A 23686-nucleotide genomic window follows, 5' to 3' on the forward strand; every position below is an offset into this window, starting at 1 on the left:
GGGTAAAGGATTGAGTGGATCAGCTGAAATTAGAGTCTTGTAAAGGAAATCGGTGCAGTGGTTAACCTTAAAACTGCATTCATGGATGTACTGTCTAACAAATGCAGCAATGAAATTATAAACATGACCCAAATCCTGGCCCTTACTGGGGGAGGGGGAAATGGAGAAAAAAATAAAAAGATGTGCTCCTTGTTTATCTAAGCCCTGCGTACAGAAGGAAATGGGCTTGGATGCTTCAGCCAGGACTCTGCATTTCCAAGCGGAGAGGGGCTGCAATCCATCTGCCTCCCGAGTTTCAGCTGAGTTTTGGATGACGGCAGCAATTTAAATGTCACTGTTTAATAGGACAGCGCATTCGCAGGAATTGACTTCGCTGCCTTCCTCCCACGATGTCTTCATCTCTTCAGGCAAAAATCTCGGGTTTCCCTTCCCTGATCCTTTCAATGTTAGCTCCGTGTTACCGGAACACACATACAGCTGTTTTCCCTATCACAGCTGCGTCTCCGGCAACAGTTTCGGGGCTTGAGGACTGCAGAGGGCAGCGAAGGGGGATGCTCAACTTAACAACAAAAATGAGGATAGTAAAAATATATTTGTGAGGGCTACAAACCCTAACAAGGAAGAGAGTGAACTTAGTTCGTTGTGGGTATCTCCAGGGCTCAGCTGCTGCTTTCCCGAGAGTGCGCACACCAAGCCACACAAAGTGTGGGTCTCCCCCGTCTGCTCTTTAAAACTGGTTTTACAAGTAAAACCTGGAACAACGAAACGAGTTAGCAAAACATGGTACAGCCATCTAAAGGAGAGCTTGGCAGTGGCACGGATCCATGCTTCATGTCGCCTCGCCAAGTTCAGGGCCAGACACAGCCTAGCCTTGACCTCTTAGATAGCCTGAAATCTCCCAAGCAACTACCCAAAGCCTATTTTTAGCCCTCCCCGCCTGATGTGTGCGTGTGTGTGTTTGCACAATGGAGAAAAGACCAGGAGCGGGAGCAGACTGCCCTGAAAAGGGAAATCTGATTTTATCGCCTGCTGAGGATGCCGGTGACATGATTTCCTTTGGTTGGAAGGAGGGTCTTCGAGTTGCTTAAACAAACCGCAAAGGCACCGCAGCGCAGCTTTCCTTCTGGCCAGTTTGGGCACTCCTCTCCCTTCGCAGCGGCCCAAAGGAACGCACTTTCCCCACACCCCACAGACCGTGGTGGCAGCAGGGTACCCCCAGCCCCGTCCCGCTTTGCCACCCCGGTGGAAGCGATTTCCAGCCTATCTACGGAAGAAAAAGGGGAGAAAAGTGTGTGTCTCTTTCTGGAAACTGCCTCCCAATTCTGCTCGGACACGTTGCTTTTGCTATGCTAAGAGAAGGCATTTAATGGTGTCAACATCCAACCCACCCCCCTCGGCAAAGTTGAAGGCAAGGCTCTCGGTGCTAATCCTAGGCTTTCCACCCGGGCAGTGAAACTCAGAACGGGCAATGAACTCCCCGTCTCCCAGAGGGACGACCTCGTCAGCAAATGGCCAGACACGGCGGGGGCGAAAGGCTCCCACCCCCCGCTCCCCGCGAGGAGGGGACGAGCGCCGGCGGCCGGGGTCTGGCGTGGAGCGGGGTCGGAAGAAGGGAAGAGGGGGGCTGGAGGGCACAGATGAGGATGATAGCCTGACCCCCCGGCTGAAAAATACAGGCAGGAAAAAGGGTAGGAAACGCCTGTGCAAGGCACGGATGTACCTACCAGCTCCTCCCAGGCGGGGCTGCGGGCGCTATAGGAAGGGTACCCATGCTCCTCCATCACCCCGCAGCAGGTCCTCAACCTCCGCGGGGAGAGCGCCGACGGGCAGCGGAGCTGGGTCCGCCGGGCTGCACCTCCCTCCCGCCGCTGCCGCTGCTCCGGCTGGCAACGCTTCCCCGGCGCCGCTCGTCCTCCCCCACCCCGGCCCCGCTCCTCCCTTTTCTCCCCCGGCCCTGTCCAGGCCCCCTCCTCCCTCCCCGCCCGGCTCCTTTCCCTCCCACGGCCACCGGGCTCAGCCCCGGCTCCCGGGGGAGCCGGCCTGCAGCTGCCGCGCCGCTCACATCATCGCCGCCTCCCGCCCCCCGCACGCCCGCCCGCCGCTGTCCCGGGCACCCCGCACGCCCGGCCCCCTCCCGCCCGGGAAGCCCAGCGGATCACGGGCAAATCGCCTTGGGCGTAAGCCGGTTTACGGCCGCTCCTGCTGTCGGCGTCGCGGCGGGGCCGGCGGGCGAGGATGCTCCCCGCGGCACGGGGGGAAAGCCCCTCGGTGCCCCGGGAGCCGCTCCTGGCCCGCCGGGACACGCTGGCTCCCCTGGCCCCCAGGCTGGCCCCGCTGGCCTCGGTGCGGGGCCGGAGTGCGGGGTCTGTGGCCCCGACGGGCCCGGCTGTGTGTTGCGGGGCGCCCCGGAGGGAGCATTGCTGCTCCCGCATTACCCTGCCCCGAGCCGAGCCAGGAGGGGGCCAAGGTCAAGGTCCTGGTGTTGGGACAGCCCTCTGGCTCCACTCCTCCGCGAAGGCTCCGAGAGCGCAGTACTGGGCTTTTAACACACTTTGGATGCTAAATTGAGTGTTAAACTGCGCCTCGTTCCCCCGCAGCGGCGCCGGGTGGTTCCACGGTCGCGTTAAGACAACTCCCGCGAGCTGGGACACGGCATAGCCACTGTGGAACAGACAGCACGGATGTGCAGGCCATGTCTGACACAGGGGGTTCTAATTTCCAGGGCCACCACGCCTACCTTATGGAGTAGCAAGAGTTCTCTGCCCTCCATTACACCTTTTTATTAATACACAGTGTGTATACTCTAGCCTTCTCAGTTTACTAACTACCAGCATCCACTTGAACACCAGCCAAAGCATTACAACTCTTCAAGTGGTTGTTGTATCTCCTCTGAACTCAACACTTTCACTCATTTGTTTCTCCTTGTTGTTGTGGAATTGCAGGATATGTGAAAAAGTAGGACTGGAGGAGAGAGAGAAAAAATGAAGCTCAGTCATCCAGAATAATGGTGTCCTTCACTCCGCTTTCAGTCTGCCCTTTTGAATTTGCAGCTACCATGTTTGATTACAAAAAGTTATCTTCAGATCATCTGCGTGGTAAGTGCAAAGATGGAAAAGAAATCGTATTTCACAAGAAACAATAAAGGAATTTGTATTTGTACTAGTTTTGGTTTTATATATCTTTATTTTCTTTGTGTTTTAAAGCTTTTTCACACAAAAAAAAAAAAGGGCACACTGACATCTGAGCCTTAGCTTTTGCAAAATACATGTATTTACAAAGATGTGGTAGCACTATTGGTGAAAAAATATGAATATTATCTACTCATTTAACTAAAGCTATAGAAAACTCCCATAAAGTTAAGATGGTGTGCCACTAAGCTAGGCCCAACAGATTACCACAGCGCCTCAGCTCATTTGAGGAACTGAAATTGCTGCATTTCTTCCAGATGTAGAAAAAGGAACTATTTTTGTTGATAATAAGTTTATCAGCAGTGTGTTGATGAACTGCCTTGATGGTAAGAGTGTAACCTCAAAAGGAAGAAAACAAGATGACTTAGGGCATTTTGGGTTTTGGAAGACAGCTTTCTAAAGCTAATGGTGAGCAACAGTTGCCCAAGGACGTCTGGTCTCTTTCACTTTGTTCCCTGAGTATGAGAGACTGCTGAGGGATGTCATACTGTAAAGGGCTTTACACTAAGTAGGAGCATCAGAGTAAGATTAGTCAGCTCCCCTGCTTTCCTCATGATGCACCAGAGGATCTCACATGGTGGTTGTTTATACCTCTCAACATCTGGCCTCTTCAGCCTTGGTCATGCTGGAGCTTTGTGGAGAAAGTCACCTGCCACAAAGTATATGTTATGCTAGTCTCTTGCATTTCCTTGCTTGCTGAACCACAAAAATTGAGTGTCTTAAACCTCTAAGAGTCTTGAAGTTACTTCTTCAGTTCACACACTGTACATCCCCTTTTGCCCTGAAATTCAGATTCTCACTGTGCCTCCAGCCCCATTTTCTGTTTAGTGTACCCTGAATCTTATACCTGTGACTAGATATGCAGTTGTGTTCACCTCATTTCATCCCCCGGAGTTCAAAGCTTGGTTTCCATAAGTGGAAAGCTAGTATAGGCCCCAGAAGATTATGACAACCTACTTAGGTTGAAGGTGTGTTTCAAGGTCTTGTTGAATAAGGACAGGCATCAGTTGCTGCACAGATCCTGCTGGGTCTAAGTGAAAATCTCTGCAATACAATTCAGTTCAGCCCTGCCCTTTTGGGCTCCTGAGTGCCAAATCTGATTTTTCACTTCTTTCTGTCAAGGAGACAAAATTCTGTCTTTGCTAAGGAGCCCTGTCCTGTGTGATTTCCCTCTGCTCACTGAGTCAAAGAGCACAGCTCCTGATGAGACTGAGGTCTTACTGCTGCTTGGCTGAACTGGCTGAAAATCACAGGCCAAGGAATTTGCTGTAAAATGTAATTCTTTCAAAGCCAACAAAGAATTTGAAGACAGATGTCAGAATCACAGGATTATTGGGGTCTTTTTTTCAGGGGGACACTGCCACATTTACAGAGGGCAAAGGGAACTGAATTCAGGCCCAAGGCAAGGATGTGACAACCCATCCTTAAGGGGAAAAACATGCCTAAGATTTGTTGCTGAGGGGTAGAGGAGCTGCCTGCCAAAACAAGGAGTGAACAGCTGTTCCCTTGAGAAAATGGGAAGTTGGGCTGGGAGAAAAACTCACTGGAGGCAGATCTTTGCAATTGGTTCAGGAGCTGACATTGGTTCTCCTATCAGGTCTACCAAACTGCATCAAAACATCCCCAAAACAGCTTGGGGGTTGATTTTATTTCATTCTGATTTTTTGATTTTGTTCCAAGTCGTGTTGTTTGCTTGGATTATTTTGGTTTGTTTTTTGGGGTTTTTTTCCAATTTTTTCAACTCAGTCTAGACATTAGGGGTTGAATTTCTTGGTAGTAGTCTGCTCTATCTACTGTGTTCAAAGATGCCTCATCTCCCTCTCTCTCTTTTGTTCCCTGCCCTTAATGACTCAGGGAAAATTGGAACAACAAAGCAAATGTTTCATTATTGACTTTTTTTTTACTTGAAGTGCACTGAAAATAGCCTGAATTTTTTAAGCAAAATATTTTGGATATATTTGACACACTGAAACATACGGACTTTGATTCTAGTGCTGTGGTTGGATGTTCACAAGTAAGCCCCCACCACTTTAAACATTTCCACTCTCTGGGGGTGCAAAAAGGAGCATTATTTTTTTTACTAAGTTGAGGTAGAAAGGCATTAAAAGAATGACCTTTTTAATATTTTTTATATTTTTCTGTATTTTCCCACCAGCATTGCTTTTAGCATATGACATAGCAAGTATGCACTAACTCTCATCAATTTATGCAAACATGAAACTTCCATTTTTACTTGGCACATAGTATCCAACCTAATTTGAGTAAATTCTTCCAGGTAATGATGTTCTTTATTCTTTTTGCTGTAAACATTCCAGTTGGTCTTTCTTTACTTTCTGTTAAATAATTTTGCATAACATTTGAAGGTATGCTTTCATCAACATGGTAGTTGGGTAGTTTCTGCCAGCCAGACAAGTAGTAACAACTTGCAGTGGGTCATTAAAATGATAAATGTATTAAAAGCAGAGCAAAATGCACATACTTCTCTGGTAATCCTTCAGGTAGAACTGAAGTAACAAAATGAGTCATTTTAAAAAATAAAAGTATGTTTTTTCAGTAACATCCTGATTGTGGCCTTGAAATCCACTACTTTCTGTTTGTAAGAGTATCTAAACTATTGAACAAATTCTGCATTTCTCCCAGTTTACAGTGCCTACTGCTTGGGACTCACATTGGCACATGAGAAATGTTTTTAGTCTACAGTTTTCTTTCATAGACTTCCTCCAACATGTGCATTCTTCCTCATTATTATTATTCCTCTCATTAATCTAATAACTGCATCAGCACATACCTAACTGTAAGCAACAGGATGCTTTTAAACAATTCTCTTGATTTTTGGGTTTTACAAGTGGGAAACTTTTATGCAGCTGGAAGAAATTTGTCTATTTTCTAAATGAAGTGCTTTAGAAAGAAAGAAGTCATTGAGAAAAAACCTCTTGGGAAAAAGTGTTTTACTGGACAGCAGCAGAGCTATGGAAGGACAATCCACCATCCATTTCATTTCCTTCCCAGCATTTTTATTTCCCCTCCTAAATTCCCCACCCCCTGCCAGTGTCAGCACCTCCTGCTTGTTCTGCTGGCATGGAGAACCATCTCAACACTTCCTTCTCAGTGGCAACATCAGGGAGTAATGTTGCTGAATGGTATTTTCCCTTATGGACTTTATTCTGAGACATCTGGGGTGGGGGGGGGGGTGTGTTTTGTCATCCCACCACTTTGACTGCCCTGACTTTCTGCTGAAGTTGCAACAGATACCCTGAAAGTCAGAAGAGAAATGACGTGAAAGCACAGATGGCTGCAGATGGTGATTGCTCAAGTCACTGCTAACCTTCGTTAACCATGTCTGCCAGTGCTCCTGGTGATATTGGTGAACCAGGTTTAAGACATTCTAGCTTCATTTCATAAAAACATCTTTGGAAAGAGTAATTCACTCCAATCTCTTAGATCCCTGATGACCAGGACTTTAGATCCTTCCTAGATGATGTAGTTAGTGAATGTTCTAAACATGCTGCCTGCAGTTTGCATCTCATTCCCCACAAATATGTGAAAACCATTCCATGCCTCTTCACTAGTAACTTTTGGTGGGTTTAGAAGTTGTTGTCACACACTTCTACTCTCAACCAACCTAATTTCATTCTCATCATTGATCTCAGCTCACACTTACAGAGATGTTGCTTGTGGTTTGCTTGAAATGTCGTGCCCATTGGATACCATGCTCCAGCTGAGGCCTCACCTTATATAACATCAGCCTGAGTTTTCCCAAGTGTGATGAACATACACCTTGATTGATCATCCTGACCATTGATGAGGATATTCAGACATCCTTCCTGTTCATGCGTAAAGCAGGACTTTGTCCTGGTGGCATCTCTTTAGATCTGTGAGCACCAGGGAATATTTCAGGTGAAACAGGATTTCCTAGGAAAATATCACATCAGCATCAAAAGCTACAGTGAGTCTACACCATCCACAGGCCTGATTTGTTTGACATTATTTGTCCTTGAAAAGCCTGTATTAGTTACACTCCTCCCTCTTATCCTCTAAGTAATTAGAAATATTTTAGTTCTATTTTGTGAGGAATTTAAGTTTATGTGATGGATCAGTAATTCCCAAGTTCCTTCTTTTTATCCTTTTTTAAAGTTTCACTTCATAGTACAAGAACTGAAATGATTAAACACAGGATGTGTTCTAACCTCATTTTTACATATGAGCCAAACACCTCTGACAGAGCTTTGCATTTGTGGTTGCCCACTTTGGGATGCCTGGCACAAATTTTTTTATCTGTTACTTTGAACTCATTGATACCTTGCAGATGCAACTTTTTGACAAACATTTATTCTAAAAGCGAAAGACAAATGACTAATAAAGCATAAAGGTTACTGATGTGATACTTTAAAATCACAGAAACATGAATAAATATACTACTTCTGAAGTGCTCAAAAATGAAGTAGAGGTTTGATTTAAGCAATCTCTAAACAACTAAAGAAAAACAGGAATGGGAGAAAAGAGCTTTGCTCCTAACACTTAAAAAGGAGGAAACAGGTGGCAAAATTATTTGTTTGGAAAATGGAAAGAATTTAGCCCACTCAACAACTTGGCACTTAGATGGAGCCATTTCTTTTATCCTGTTCTAATAAGCACAGTATTGTTTTCCAATTACAGCAAATCAATATTTAAAGTTCCTAATTTGGTAATTTTTCTTTTCTAAGTCTATCAAGGTATGCATTCAAATTAAAATTAAAACAGATCTTTTTTTCTCCAACCCCCTGCTTAATAGAGAAAAGAGACAGAATTTTCCCAGTGGAGTTTTATTGCTTGCACAAGTGAAAGGAAGAGGCAACTAGATGTGTGGAAGTGGTGGGTGAGTATAAATGCATTTTTGTGGCCAATCTGAATAAGTAACATGATGGACTTGTGTCCATGGTCCTGATCTTCTTTGGAGATGAGCTAGGGGACACTGAGACAAAGACTGTGGTCCTAGCAGAAAAGAAAAAATTAGTTTCCCCAACAGTTGGTGGATGTAGTGCTGAAAACCAGAGTATTTCTGTGGCCAAGCCAGTGAGGTATATGCTTACTTTTAAAGACACGGTTTGTCCCATGTATTTCACTTCCAGCATATGCTGAAAGAACATAGTGTCAGTGGGGAACCCTACCAATTGACAGATTTCAGAAGAGAAATATTTGCTGTATAGAGAAGGTATGAAAGGAAGGAAGAAAGATGTCTATGAGAAACAGAGCAGAGAATGAAGGATGTGCCTGTTTACTTTTCTAAGATGATACATTTCTCTGACAGTAACAAATAAAATAAGTTTGTTACTCCGCAAAGACCAATATTAAGTAAAACGGATGCTTTTAGCAATTGAGTCAAGTATAACAAGATTAAAATAATTCTTACTATAAATCCTATGATTTAAATTCAATTATCTCAGGGACAAATTGCTCCACAAAGTTTTTCATAGATTCTATTAACTTAATGTGGAGTTGAAATTCTGGCATTGCTCTAATAGTCTTCCCACATTACTTTCAAGGGATCCCATCAGATGGTTTGCATAGCTATTTTTACTTTTTAATAAAGGGAGGATGTCACAGGACTTACCAGAAAAGAAAATAATTTTTTTGTTATTTTATCCTTATTTAAGTTATATTTCTAATTTAAAGAAACAGTCTTAATCCACGAAACCGTATGGGAGAACTCCAAATTACCATTGGTTAGATGTAACCAAGCCTAGTTTAGATAAATGAAAAACTAAACAAAAGGGACATTTGTGTATGTTTTAGATTAGTAAAGCTGAAATGTACAGGGGTGAAGACTGATGCTAATGGGTCCTGAACATGCCCATCATTGTGTCATTTACTGCAAAAGTTCCATGTGAATAATATTTGTTTTTAGGGAAAAACATTTTATTGTCTTACTGAAGATTTGCGCAGTTAAAATTTTTATATTATTAGTACTACAATGAGGTGTAATAAGCAGGTATGTATTGCTACTAGGGACTTGCAGCTTTAAGGAGATTATTTGTAGAATTTACCAATCTTCATCACTGCTGCCAAATAAAAGCATATCCAGGCATGTATACTTTTACCCCCTCCTTGATATTTTAGGACCAACCATATTCGCTAGAACCTAGTTGGTCCTAAAATCTTACTTCACAGGGTGGTGATGAAAGGCTTGTGAGATTTTTTGTACAATAATGGAAATCTCTTGTCACTGGATGGAAGAATTCTGAGTGCTGGTGGGTTCTACCAGCCCTGCTCCAGAGGGTATGGAGTGATGGGAAAGGCAGGTTTGTCCTCCTTGACTGCTGGGATGCTGTGCAGCATGGGAGACAGGTCTATTTGCTTGTGTTACTGTGAACAGATCCACCAGGCTGTGAAATACCTGAGGAGCTACAGCTTCCCTCACAAGGAATGGAGCAAGGCAAGGCTGACTAGCAAATATACTTTTGACTAGGTGAATAGCAAAACGGTAGAGGACAAAGTTTGGAGATGCTTTATGCTCTATGTTTTTCTGTACTACTACAGTGTAGGAACAGTTATACGATTTACAAGCAACTTTTTTTTCCTGTGTGAAGTTTGTGAAACTTAGAGGGGGTTTCATGTTTGTGACCTGGTGAGTAAAACTATGCCGGGCGGAAATGTTTGTGGTCTGAATGGAAAAGTACCAACCTGATGAACCTAAAAGAGACTGAGCAGCTCCTGGTCAGCCAGATTTATTAGGCAACAGTTTCTAAGATGAAAGCATCTGAATCCCATGGAAACAAACAGAGAAGGAGTTAGAAAAAGGCAACCTTTAAGTGAGAATATTTGTAGATGTCAAGAAGACCAAGGGGATGGTAAACCATGAAAATGGCAAGTCATTGAAATAAATTATTTGGATTGGCTGGTGAGATGAACATAAGCAAATGTATTTCTAAACAGAAAAATGCAAAATTCTGCACTGAAATAAAAATTTTGTAGGAAATATTTATTTTTATAAGGGATTCCTTATATAGATTGTCTCCATTTTGAAAAGGTCTTGGGGGTCATCGTCATTAATCAGCTGTGTAAGTTTACAGACAGAATCAAATGGTAAATTAGATTTATGAGTAGAATTTCTGGTGCTTGTGAGGGATATTGCCTCTGTGCTTGGCACTGAGGTACACACAGCTGCATCATGGCCTCTGGTTCTGTGGTCCACAGTCCAAGACAGATGATTACTGTTTAGGAAGGGTGCAGGGAAGAGCCTGCAAAGCACCTGAAAGACCACAAAACATTCTTTATAGTTAAAGACTCAGGAAATTTGTCCTGATTAACATGAGAAGTTGAAAGATTACTTAAATCAAAGCTTGGAGGTCACAACACAGGAAAAAGGGCAAGAGGTTTCTTCACTGTATGTATGAGCTATCAGAAATTCTATCTACTTTAAGTTTGAAAGTAGGACTAGATAAAAAGACAGATTTTAAACCAATAATAAAGTAATCATTGGAATAACACACCAAGGTTTGAGTTCAAAAATTTTAATCTGAAGACTGTGTGCTGTTCTCAAAAAGTTCTCATTCAAACTCAAGTGTATCTTACAAGTTGCCTTATAGAGAACTAAATAATCAACCACCACTTTTCTATGTATGTGTGTTGAGTTTGCATGGCCAGATTTTGGTAGCAATGGGGCTACAGGGGTGGCTTCTCTGAGAAGATGCCAGAAGCTTCTCCCATGTCCTGCAGAGCCGATGCCAGACTGCTCCAGGACAGAGGTGCCGCTGGCCAAGGCTGAGCCAATTGGAAATGGTGGTAACGCCTCTGTGATGACACGTTTAAAAAGGGAAAAAACAGTTATTGTGCAGGTGTAACTGTGGCTGGAGAAGAGTGGGGGGACATGTGGGAGACTAACAGCCCTGCAGATACACCCAAGTCAGCGGAGAAGGAGGAGCAGGAGGTGCTGCAGGTGCCGGAGCTGAGATTCCCCTGCAGCCTGTGGTGCAGACCATGGTGAAGCAGCTGTGTCCCTGCAGCCCACAGAGGTCCACAGGGATGCAGAGATACACCCACAACCTGTGAAGGAGCCCATGCTGGAGCAGGTGGATGCATAAAAGGAGGCTGTGAACACATGGAAAACCCATGCTGGAGAAGGGTCCTGGCAGGGACCTGCAGACCCATGGAGAGAATAGCCCACACTAGAGCAGGTTTCCTGGTAGGACTTGTGACTCTGTGGGGACACACATTGGAGCAGGCTGTGCCTGAAGGACTGCACCCCGTGGGAGAGTGACCCACGCTGCAGCAGTTTGTAGAGAACTGCTGCCCATGGGATGGACCCATATTGGAGAAGTTCATGGAGAACTGTCTCTCGTGGGAGGGACCCCACATGGGAGCACAGTAAGGACTCCTCTCCCTGAGCAGCGGCAGGAACAACATGTGATGAACCGACCAGAACCCCCACTCCCTGTCTCCTTGAGCCATTGGTGGAGGAGGTAGAGCTGGAAAGGAGGGAGGGGTTGGGGGAACGCATTTTAAAGTTTATTTTACTTCCCATTATCTTGCTCTGATTTTGTTAGTAATAAATTCAATTAATATTCTCAATTCAAGTCTGTTTTGCCCAAGATGGTATTTGGTGAGTGATCTCTCGCTGTCCTTATATCAAACCACGAACCCTTCATTATATTTTCTCTCCCTTGCCAAGCTGCAGAGGAGAGTGACAGGGTGGCTTTGGTGAGTGTCTGGCATCCAGCCAGGGTCAACCCACCCACAGCAAGTAAAATCTCCTGCAGCATATATGGTGTATAATCTTTTCTGACCAGATAATCATCAGGGAATTTTCTGAGTTTATAATCATGGAAATATGATATATCTTCTGTAGGTTAGGAAAAAACCCTATTTTATTAGAGCAAATAAGGGCATACAAATATCCTTATCCTGTCACAAAAGCAATCTATTTTGTCATTAAAGGAGGTCTGGGTCACTATAAAAACCAGAGCACTAAGAATTGTACAGCTGATGCACGTTTTCTGCATCTTCCATCTTATTCTCCCGATGATATCCTAGATAGGAATGATTGAAGCTGTCTTTTTATCAGATATGACACTGATGAGGGTGTTTGTAATTCTCAGTGAAGAGCAGATGTTAAGATTAATTGTCTTTAGTTCTCTAACCACAGAGTTGTTTTCTTGGTAGACTACTCAGACAGTGGTTCTGTGATCATTAAATACCAGCTCTACACAATTGTACATCATTTATCAGTACAAATTTGATAAAAATCAGGCAAGAGCATATGATTACATTTCACCTGGTTTAGCCAGAGCACACAGCACAGTGTTTACATTCACTTTACAATTTTATGTTGATTTTATGCTGGCTTCAGGAAGACAGCGTGAAGTTAGAATTGCCTAGGCAGAGAATTCTTGCTCTACATTAAATCTACGTTAATCTGCTAGGAAAAAATCCTCACTTCAATTTATTGTTAACAAATTGGTGGAATGACTCTGCACCCATATAACGCATTCTTATGATTACAGTGGCTTTGAGATTTGACACTAAGTACCCAAAAAAACGGATTCACTGTGTTGTTAAACCACATCTTGAGAGCCAAATTGAACTGAGAGTATAAACAGAGACACCAAAGAGTAATCTCGTTGCGCCTGCTCTCCAACCACAAATGCCAAGCCCTGGGATACCTTTGAATTTGCCAGTGATTTCTAAAAAGAAAAAAAAAGAAAAAAAAAAAAGAGAAAAAAAAAAAGAGAAAAAGCTAAGGAAACTCTTCAGCCATAACAGGAACACTTTCAGGAAAAGAACTGGAAGTAAGGATGGTTTACTTTGACCTTGTTCTTTCAAAGTCAAGTTGTGTGTCTTTAGATATAGAGCACTATTTGGAAGAGGTTAAGTTCCCTCCAGTTTGACCTACATTGAGTTTTGTGGTTTGGGAGGGTGCTGTGTGAGCTGGGCACAGCAATTAATTTTAAGGATGGTAGTAGTCTTAGTAAATGAATGATGTAAAAGAATGAATAACTTCTTTGTCAGCTGGCTGAACAATTTTAGAAATCATAAAGATGAGTTGGTTGGAGGTTGGGTCACAAGGATTATATTATTATTCAAAGCCGAAAGAAGCCATGGTGACGAAGACTTGCTTTGAAATTAGCTTGGAAGGGAGTGTTCCATAAAACCCAGGCGATACAAGCATCAGTGTGGTGAGTGTAGGAATGGATTTTGGCAGACTGATTTTTAAGGAAGAATGCCTTGGCCAGTCTGGGATTACAATATCAGGATTTACAATGTAGGAAACATGAGAAACAAGGACTTCAAAAAGACTGGACAGATAGTGATGCAGTCTTTGTGGTGTAATTCTGGAACGAGACCACTTATCTTCATGGAGGTAGATGAACATATTTCTGTGATAGCCAGATCAGGTTCTGTATCATTGCTCTACATTTTGAAAATTATTTTTAAAAACCTGTTTCAGGGCATGAAATAGCCCAGAAAGGGAAGCGTCACCCCTGATTTGCTGAATTTCACACATCTTTTATTATGTGAATCCACAAATGTTGATGTCTTTATGAAGAGACATTAACCTCCAGGTAGATAGAACAGTAGCATGCCAACTCCTCAAACCACAAAATTCAGTGTTACTAGGTAATCTTCGAAGACCTCCAAAAGCACCACTTAATAAAAATATGCAGGAAGTATGATGGCCTTTTTCTTCTTTTACTAGGAGATTCAAGAGCTCCCATTCTCTTGTAGTTTCAGAATGCAGTCTCTCATACACTCATACAGTACATAGAATAAATCTTGCCTATTTTTTTTGGCTTATTTTCATCCCACATTGAGAAAATACATAGCTAAAAATACTTCAGGATGCTTTCCAGGGAATACCACCCATGTGTCCCTTAAGAGACTCTTCTTTAATGTTCCTTAACCCACATGGTATTCAGCGTTTCCCGTGACAGACTGTGCCTCCATAAATAAGCCGCATAAGTTCCTAGTATGAGCTGTGCACTGCATATGGTGGAATAATTGCCTTAAATAATGTTGAGGCTACGAAAGGAAGCAGTCATAGAGGTAGGCAATGCCAAAATTAAGGCAGTCTGTGCAAACTCAATATGGTCCTGTTGTGCAAAAGCCTAGTCTAAGCCAGTCTCTCATCACATGTTTTTTCCTCCTGATTCATTCCAGCCACAGGTACATCCAGCTATTCAGTGGATGGGAAGCCGCTTGGTATTTCTTGATATTCATCATTTGTAGTAACTCTTCTTAGTGGCTTGACATATTACCTTATACTCGCCATCCAAAAAAAGGGAAGTCAGTCAGCAGGAACGTGGCTGACTTGACAAACAAAATTGACTCTGATCCTGTCTGCATACCTTCCCTCTCTGGTGTGGTAAAGCTGGGTTCAGATCATCTACACTTTAAGGAATTTCCCTGCCATGTTTTTAAATGCCTCCCTTCAAACAACAAGGTATTTCTAACAGTGGAAAGTATTATGCAACCCAGGCCTACAGATGCTACCAGCTGTGTTTCTGCCTCAATTCCAACCTAGGAATTCCTCACCTAGTATTCACAACTGTGATAGCAAGGAAAACTTGATCCTTACATCAGCAATATCTGTTCTTGAGCCATATACCTTAAACTACCAGGTGGAGTTATTTTCTTGGGTGAAGCATAAAATCCCATTTCCCAATGCACCGAAGCTCTTCAGTGAATATCCCTCCTTCCATCATCCTTCTTGGCTTCAGACAGCCAAATCCTATAGCATGAGTTCCAGGGAGAAGCAGACTTTCATCTAAATACTAGGTCTGTGTTTTTGCTATGAGCCGGTAACTATCAGTACCAGGCTGCAGAAAAACATCCCAACACCCAAACCCTTTGAACAGGGCATAAAGACATTCTGTTTGAGAAATCAATGGGAAAACAGATGTCTAAATGGGTGCAAAGTGGTGCTGCTGCTATTAACGATGCAATGATTAATGATCCCAAGTATTTGGGATACGGTTAACCCTTTTCATCAACTCATCTAGGCATATAAATAGAACCTGTATGATTTGACATCTTCCTAAGCCACACCAATAGCCTGTTTTGCATTGGGTTGCAACAGATTCAGACACTAACATGCAGAACTTTACAGAATCTCCCTTTGCATCAAAATAGGCAAAACATCCCCATCACTTCCCCCTACCCCAAACCCACTAGGCTAATGGCAAAAAAATATAGAACCATAGCTTTGAGCAGCCTCAGAAACACTGCTCTGGTTGTTGCGATCTTTCTGTTTGGCCTCTGAAGGGGTGAAGTTGCCCTTTCACACATCTTCTGTGGGGGCGTGAAGAAGATGAGCCCTACCAGCCTATTTTAAGTCCAGTGTCTTTGAGACAGATGAGGCTTTTTGGAGGAGGGAAAGAGAGCTGCCAGCTTTGCTCTGAGCTGGTGTTTTCTACCTAATGATATCAAATGGGTCTTCAAACAGGGCTGTGCACAAGCTGTAAGACGGTTTCCCTCCCCCCCCCCCCCCACTATTTTCATAATCTGGTTGTTTACCATGAGATCAAACATATTGCTTATTTGTATCATACTATCTCAGATACGACTCCTTTGAAGTGAACCGGTTTACAGAGTTCATCCACGTGTGTCTGTAGCCTCCACTTTCTCCAGGAGCCTGAGTAATCTGCAGTTACAGGGATAAGATGCCTGATAATTCTCCCTCCAAAAAGACAGGGTAAAAGCATGCAGAGTCTGCCTAGTGCTGATAGCAATTTTATACGTTGAATTGCTGAAGCTGAGGAAGCTGCAGCTGCCAAAAAATGGGAACATTTTTAAATTAAGACACCACACAGACCCAGGAAAATTCTCACTTAGCAAATGAAATGAGGACAAACAGCAAAAGAGAGGTACTTCATTACTGATTTTAGCAGCTAACTTTCCCTCAAGGGTGCATCAGGTTTTTTCCTTATTTTCAAATCAACTCTCCTGCTAGGTGTAGAAGGGAGGAGAAGTCCAAGACCTCAGTCATCCATTCAAAGCTGGTTCATGCCATAGGTGTGCATGGGAAGATCGGTCCCATCGCTCCGACCCTCGTTTTGCCATAGAAAGGCAAGACTTCAGCACTCTTCACCTTCTGTACTCACGCAGAGTGGCATCTCCTTTCACACTTCCTCCTGCTTCCATGTAGCTGGTGCTTTTGAACTCTCCAAAGCACAGTGTATGACTGAGCTGCTGAGGGTTATCACAGGGGACTGGGACTACAATGTAAAAGTGGCCGAGGCATGCAGTTATTCAGCTATATTTATCCTGATGGGAAGTGGAAGTAATGAGGAGAGGCATGCTGGTGGAACTGAGCAGCAGGAAGGAGATGACATTTTAAAGGAGGGAAAATGCAAATGGGAGTCTACTGAAGGCTAGGTAAAGGGAAGGGAAGACAGGACTGAACAGAGAAGGAGCGTATGTATCCAGCAGAGAGAGAGCTGTGGTGTTGTGCTCTGTGCCTCTGCATAGCTTTCCCATCAGCAAAGAATTGAAGGGAGTATATAAGTTTCTTTTTCACATACAGCTTTCTAATCCACTCAACCATACCATTCCTTTCCACTTCAAGTAAGCAAGTGAGTACAAGAAGACCAAAATAAATGAGAAAGTAAGAAAGACACACTCTTTCACACTCTTAGGATCATGAGACTAAATGTATCATTTCTGCAGCTCCATAGAAGGCAATGAAGCTGAAATTACTTCTTCATGCATGGATTACAGTATTGCATAGTGATTTTTAGGCATCCATAAAATTCAGTGTAAATAGTTTATGCACAGTCCTAAGGGCGAGGTGCTTTGTTTGTTCACTTCTACTAGATCATGGTTATTCTGCAAGCTCAAGGAAATATCTGATTGAAAACTTTAGTACAAATGAGGGAATTATTTTGAAAAAAGGGTGGAAAAGAGCTGCAGAGTGATAAAATGTAAGTTGAAAAAACCTCCATTTGAAGAAAGCTGGAAAAATAGTTTAGAAAAATACAGTAGAATTGTGCAAGCCCAGGTAGTACAGGTTTAACAAGTAAAGTTCTTTTATCCATTTTTATTTGTTCAAGACAGGAGAAAATTAGAGAGACATGAAAGGCAGAAGAGACATCATGCCAGACAACTTTCTGATAGGTAATGGACAATCCAAACTTGCTATCTTGTGCTCTTTCTTAGCTTATGTCTGCCATCCGTGAGATTTTGCTGTACGTCACACCTACGTGGACTCAGATCTTCTTCTTGAAAGAATAAAAAAGTTCATTGGGGTGGAGGACAATTGGAAGTCGGTAATCTTTAATATGAAAAAGACTTCAAATTCAGGTTGTTTCATACAAAGTAATCAAAACAACAAAAAAAAAAGGCAAAAAATCAGATTAGCAGGATAGAAACATAAACATTGAGCATGATAATAACAGATTTAAATTAAACACAAGTACATAAGGAGGCTAAACCTTTCAGTCACAATCTGTTGCGTTAGTGTAGGTACACAGACTAGCAAATTCTGTGGTGTCTGGTTCTTAAGGAATAAATGTCACTTTGTGTCCTCTGACTGCATCTGAAGTCAATAAATCCATCTGCTGCCTTTCATGCATGTAGAATGCATTTTCATCCCCTCCGAGCCATGTTTGTTGGCCAGCTTGCTATAAATAAATGACCTGCATGACACATTCATATCCTTGAATTTCAGCCATTAATTTAAGTATGCATACTGCAATCTCTCCCACGTACAGGAGGAAAGAGGAGCACAAACAGCAACAGTCCTAAGGAGCTCCCTTTGCCATTATAGGTTGTCAAATGTGATTTTAAAATATTTGAGAAATGATAAATAAAGACAACAGGTAATTTCAACAAGACCAGTCTATTTTAATTTCTTTTTGTGATGCCTTCTCTCAGAGCTCCTGTTAGTGCCTCTGTAGACTGAGGGGAATATGGAGAATAACATACATCTCCTTCCATTAAATGAATGCAACACCTTTATTCCATTGTAATATGTTAACTTGTCAAAACTCATCATCTTCATGCTACACGATCAAACACTCCCTGATGCAACACAGTACTGTGTTGTCACCCAGCTCACCTAGAAGAAAAATTCTGCATAAACTATTTTATCCCCTTTGTTGCTTTGCCTTGCCAAATTTCCCCTTTAGAAGATAGTGCCTGTGAGATGTTAATTGACATATTGTTTGGAAAAATTCTGAAGAAACCTCCTGCATTGATTCAGTCCTAACATACTAAATTATTTTTTATTCTTCCCCATCTGCATGTTTCTTTTGATACAAAGCATATTTTCTCTTTTTTTCAGAGAAACTTGAATTTCATTCCAATTTTGAAGAAATTCAAGCCAACCTGCTGTCAATAAAGAGTGTCCCATCTTATTATAGATGGGATATAAACTAAACAGAATTAGTGGTCTTTAATATTGCTCCCACAAGTAGTATGGTTGCTTTTCATCACTTCATGTGGGCATGATTTCTTTTTTAGAATAATGCTATTGCTAAGACACCCACACAACTCCCCTCTTGACTTGCTGAATTTCTAACTTACGTTTTCTATCAGGTTGTTTGGCATAGAAGCAGACTGAAGAGAGAATACTTTTAAGAGAAAAAATGCTCTTCTCAATCAGAAGTATAACAACAGTCTGGGTATACTTGTGCTGTATGACTGAAGTTTTGTCTCTTTGTTCGCATCTTTGGCTAGAACTGAAATATCCTCCACAAGAAATTGTGGATCTCGAGGGAGAAAAGAAGGGAAGAGACTACAAGCTATTATTCACCAGGATGTTACAAAAATATCTTCCATGTGTCAAGTGGTACGATGTAGGTGGTGCAATTTGGCATTATCTTGCCTCACTACTCGTCTATCACCACACTTTTAAAAACTATCCCTGTCCTTGGCATGGTGTCTACACACAAAGTGATTTCACTTTTTACTTTCCTGCAAAACAAATCCAGATTTCAAAACAATAGAAGCAGCCCAGGACAGGACTGACTAATCTTTACTAAAATTTGTACACTGATATATAAGTATACATATAAAATGGGATTCCCAAGTTTTTATTTCATAGGTACTGATAGAAAGAGAAGTTTCTGTTTTAATAAACTAAAGAATGAGTTCTCAAATCTTTGCCACAAGGGTTTAAAGAAAACCCACACAGTAATATGGAACTGAATTTGGAGGTTTAAATTAGACCATTAGCAGAATTGACTATTTTACAAGCTACTCCAGAAAGCAGTAGGCAAAAAGCTCTCATGGAACTTTGTCCTTCCATGACTGACGTAGCAATATGGGCTCTTGTTACCCGGGCAACTGATCAACAACTTCACCTTGGCTGTAAATGAAATGTTGGGAAGAGATTAAAAAAAGGAAACAGGAAGGAGGGAGATAATTTGAATAGAAAAGGAATAATGCCTAGGATCATGAGCAGGCAAGTAGTTTTAGTTTTTCATCAGTACAAGAGAAAGGACTCGATTTTTACAGCATGACAGTATAAAGTGGCATTTAAAGGGGTGCCAAGAGAGTTTCAAAGCCCTTACATATCGAGTCTTACTAAAAATGCCAGATTCAAGTTGTGTAGAGGAAAAAGGGAATATTTTGTACAAAACAAAACATGCAGACATTATCCTCTTCTGGCAGTAGGGAAGCTTTCAACCTGAGAAAGTCTAGATCTGGGACACAGCTTACTGTTGTGAAAACACACAGTATTTATTTTAAAACTACTGGATAGCACTGGAGTAAAACTTGGGGTTTTTCAACCTTATGACAGTGGCTCTCTGATCCAAAGAAACTGGATATACATTATATATTTACCTGAATATTATCAAAGTTACAATATTAGGGATACAATTCTATTCTTGTTTCTCATTCTGTCTCCACTCCACAAGCCTGGATTGATTTTTTTAAGCTCTTTTACAGCAGTAAAGTCCATGGGAAACTGTTTTTTGCCTTGCACTGTAGAGAGCCTTTCACCACTAGGGCACAGAGGTGTGATTCTAGGAAAAACTAGGTCAGTATGAATCGAAGTCTCCAACTCTCTCTCACACTTCTAAGGAGACTAGAGTGGGAAACAAGACAGTAACTACAAATAGTGTGGGATGCAGTCTTTAAACTAAAAGCTCACAGAGCAAGTGTGGTTACGTGTGCACATTCTATAAGGGATCTGATCTCGTACCTCTTGGCAAGGTAACTGAGAATTTAGAACAATGAGAAATTAAGATAATAATCAGTGGTTTAAAACCCCACTGATTGAAAGGTGCCTTATCTTTAAAAGGTTGCTTTAGGTCCTAAAGGGATTTGCTGTTATTCTCCACTATCATCAGTAATTCCAAAGCAAGCAAGCGTACTGTGTTATAACTGTTTCCAGATGATATAAGTTTTGCAGGAATGGAAAATACTGCAGAATACAGGTGACGGAGCCCTCTCAATTATTTGATAAGCTAACTATGAAAGCTTTAGGGCAGTCATGTGCAAAACAATACTTTGAAGGAAGAAGGAAAGCATCTGAGGTCATGGAAGCTAGAGACTGAACACATGCTATCAGCTGGATCCTTTTAGTAAGGGTGGACACAATCTTTACTGTATCATCTCTGACATTGGTACAATGGTCACTATAATATAGTAGTCAGCATTGACACTGGCCTGAACACTGTGGACATCTGCTAGAGTCACAAAAAAGAATCAAAAGGTTACAAAACAATCAGAATGAATTGTTCCACCATCAAAGTTAGCCTTAATTTCTGATCATTGGAATTTCTTGCATCTTTCTGTGTAGGAAGAAAGACTCGTCTCCAACTAAATCACTATTCCGTGTAATGGGAATTTGAAATTGTGATCAAGAAAAATCAAACCTTTTGTTAGTCAATCCTTTAAGAAGATTGAACACACTGCGTTATTATTTTACTGCAATGCCTTCTTTTTATTCTCTTGACCAATATAGGCTCTTGCAATATGGTTTGGGTTTTTTTTCTTCGGGGAGATAGAAGGGCCGAGGGGCTCTTTTCTGACATTTGTGCTTTGGCTACAGTTAATGCAAAAGGATCTCCTTGTGCCCCCAGTGAGGAGGAAAGCTGTGATAAAAAGGTGGGGCCTGTTGCTGAAAATGGTGCTTATGTGTTTCTTTCCACTTTTATTAACCCAATTATTTTAGTGTGTGTGCTCTCAGACATGTGACCTCAAGACTAAGGATTATCCTGTGAAGGTTTATGCACAAATTTGACTTGATGCACTGCAAATTCAGAGACAAGATGTTCCTGCTCAGTATCACCAAGCAATTTCTTTGACCCCAACCTTCCCACTGTCTCTCTGTAGAACCTAGAATGCCATTGCAAATACTGGTATTAACATTAAAAAGCTTGCAATACCTCCAAGTTACCCTTGGCCCTTCTGTGGAGATTAGTTCAGAAGTTTTCTTGGGGTTTTGGGGGTTTTATTTTCAAACTAAGCACTGGGGACAAAACTCTCCTGCTTTGAGGAACCCAAAGCATGGACCTGACTTCTGCAGATTGTCTGCTCTGAAACTGAGGAAACCTCAGTTCATGAACACAAGTGTTGTCAGCTGAGAGTTCATTTGCAGGATCCTCTCTCCTTTTTTAACTCTGCTTAACTCTATGACTGAAATAAGGACAACAGGATCTCTTTTTGGTTTTAAATGCAATTTATTATATAATTGTTGCTCAGTAAATGAGTTTACATGGGATACAACAATACAGAATTTCAACTGTACTTTAAAGTCTGTCTTGCAAATCAGTGTCATGTTGCTACTCGTTTGGGATCAGTGCTGTCAAATATTAACAAAATACAGGAAATATGTCCTTCTTTTTCAGGAAATGCTTGTATCATTGAGTCAGTAAAACTGTTTCAGCTTAAGAGAATCAGATTTAAATACCACTTAGAGACATGGCTAACATTTATAAAACCAATAAATATTAGTGGTATATTAAGTGTTTGCTCAAATTCAGAAGCTAACAGATGAACTTGTGTTAGTCTTTTTCTTTCCATATACAACATGATATAACAGCTTGATGAAACATTTGTTATTAAACATTTCTGAAAATATTTTCAGGACATATATATTCTGTACAATATAGCAATTTTGGGTGTTGTGCAATATTGCACATTACATATATATATATATGTTCTTTGTCTATTATGGGTGTGTATTCCTTGATAGCTGGGGGGAGAAAAACAAGCAAAAGAAAGCTTCTGCTTTACTGGATAAAAAATATTATTTCTTTTTCACCAGCAGATATCATGTTACTTGGTGTTGAGTCCTAAGACACTAAATTTATTTAAATTGAAAATATATGTGGTATCACCAAACTGATGAAACTTCTGATAGTAACCCTATACCTCAGACTGTCCCCTTTTCCTGTCTTGTAACTAGAGACAGGCTATAAGATACAGGCTGGATTCTTTATTACAATTCGGTTTTGCTGTAAGGAAGAGGCTAATGGGAATGTCACACTTTTAGTTCCCTTCATTAGGTCTACGTGCTATTTACTGTAACTGCTCCTCTACTTTGTCCTTCTTGCCATGGGCTAAAGGATCATTCTAGTCCCACTGTCCACTGACAACATCCTAGCATTTATACCTAGGAAACTATATGAAAAAGAAATAAAGAATAACAATGTCGGATCTACAGCAGCCAAGGAGCTTTATTTATTCTCCAGCCACATTTTGGTGATTAGTGCAATCACATTTATTGCTCCAGCAGGTCTTTTCCAGACCTAAACCAGAATATTTTGTGTCCTTCTCTTGCTTTGGAGAGACTCAACAGTAATTTTCCAGACATTATTTCCCTCTTGCATTTGTCTGTCATTTTGCTTCTCTCTCTTCCAGGTTATTTCACATATTCTGACATAATCCAAGAAAACAACAGATGGCAATTTCATCCAAGTGGGTGTTATCCACTAGGACTGCAGAAGAGGAGCTTGTTTTCCAGTAACTTCCTGCCTTTCAGGTTAAAAGTTACAGAACCTACTGCAGTGCTCTAATGTGAGTCTCAAATGCAGGTTAGGGTTGGATTGTCTTAGCCAGAGAAAAGTCTGCTGTTTTCAGTAAGATGAGATGGAGCCCTGCCCTCGAACAAAATTTTGAATCCAACCTCACTGACTAGACTTGGATGTGGAATTTCTAGTGTGCAATGCATAAGTAGTGATAATGCAGTCCAGCAGAAGAAATGGAGGTAGTATAAAGAAAGGTAGAAGAATGTTAAGAAGTTGTGTGGTTATGTGGGAAACAAAAAACAGTTGGCAGATTAAAGGGCTTGGAAGAGAAGCAGTAAAAGGAGGAAAGGAAGAGAGAAGGAACAAAGAAGGAAAGAGAGGAGGGTGACACAAAGGAGAGAAGCAGCAGAGAGAGAAGGAAGGAAGGAAGGAAGGAAGGAAGGAAGGAAGGAAGGAAGGAAGGAAGGAAGGAAGGAAGGAAGGAAGGAAGGAAGGAAGGAAGGAAGGAAGGAAGGAAGGAAGGAAGGAAGGAAGGAAGGAAGGAAGGAAGGAAGGAAGGAAGGAAGGAAGGAAGGAAGGAAGGAAGGAAGGAAGGAAGGAAGG

At 41.8% G+C, this 23686-nt stretch overlaps 1 protein-coding gene and 1 long non-coding RNA gene across 3 annotated transcripts in view; one reads left to right on the plus strand and one right to left on the minus strand.

The window, feature by feature from the left end:
* DGKH (diacylglycerol kinase eta) overlaps positions 1 to 1922 on the minus strand; it is a 162785-nt gene extending 160863 nt beyond the window's left edge. For both annotated transcript variants that reach the window (XM_032099825.1, XM_032099824.1), the window contains exon 1: positions 1725 to 1922. In XM_032099825.1, the coding sequence (XP_031955716.1) occupies positions 1725 to 1781 (57 nt within the window). In that variant the 5' untranslated portion in view covers positions 1782 to 1922. The remainder of the gene's footprint in view (positions 1 to 1724) is intronic.
* On the plus strand, positions 1474 to 23475 carry LOC116439813. Its single transcript, XR_004238287.1, has 4 exons — positions 1474 to 1688; positions 2943 to 3095; positions 7960 to 8043; positions 22977 to 23475. It is a non-coding gene; the product is annotated as an uncharacterized LOC116439813 (long non-coding RNA).
* Positions 23476 to 23686: the final 211 nt, after the last annotated feature.

Source organism: Corvus moneduloides, chromosome 2, assembly GCF_009650955.1.
Source record: "Corvus moneduloides isolate bCorMon1 chromosome 2, bCorMon1.pri, whole genome shotgun sequence".
Lineage (NCBI taxonomy): Eukaryota > Metazoa > Chordata > Aves > Passeriformes > Corvidae > Corvus > Corvus moneduloides.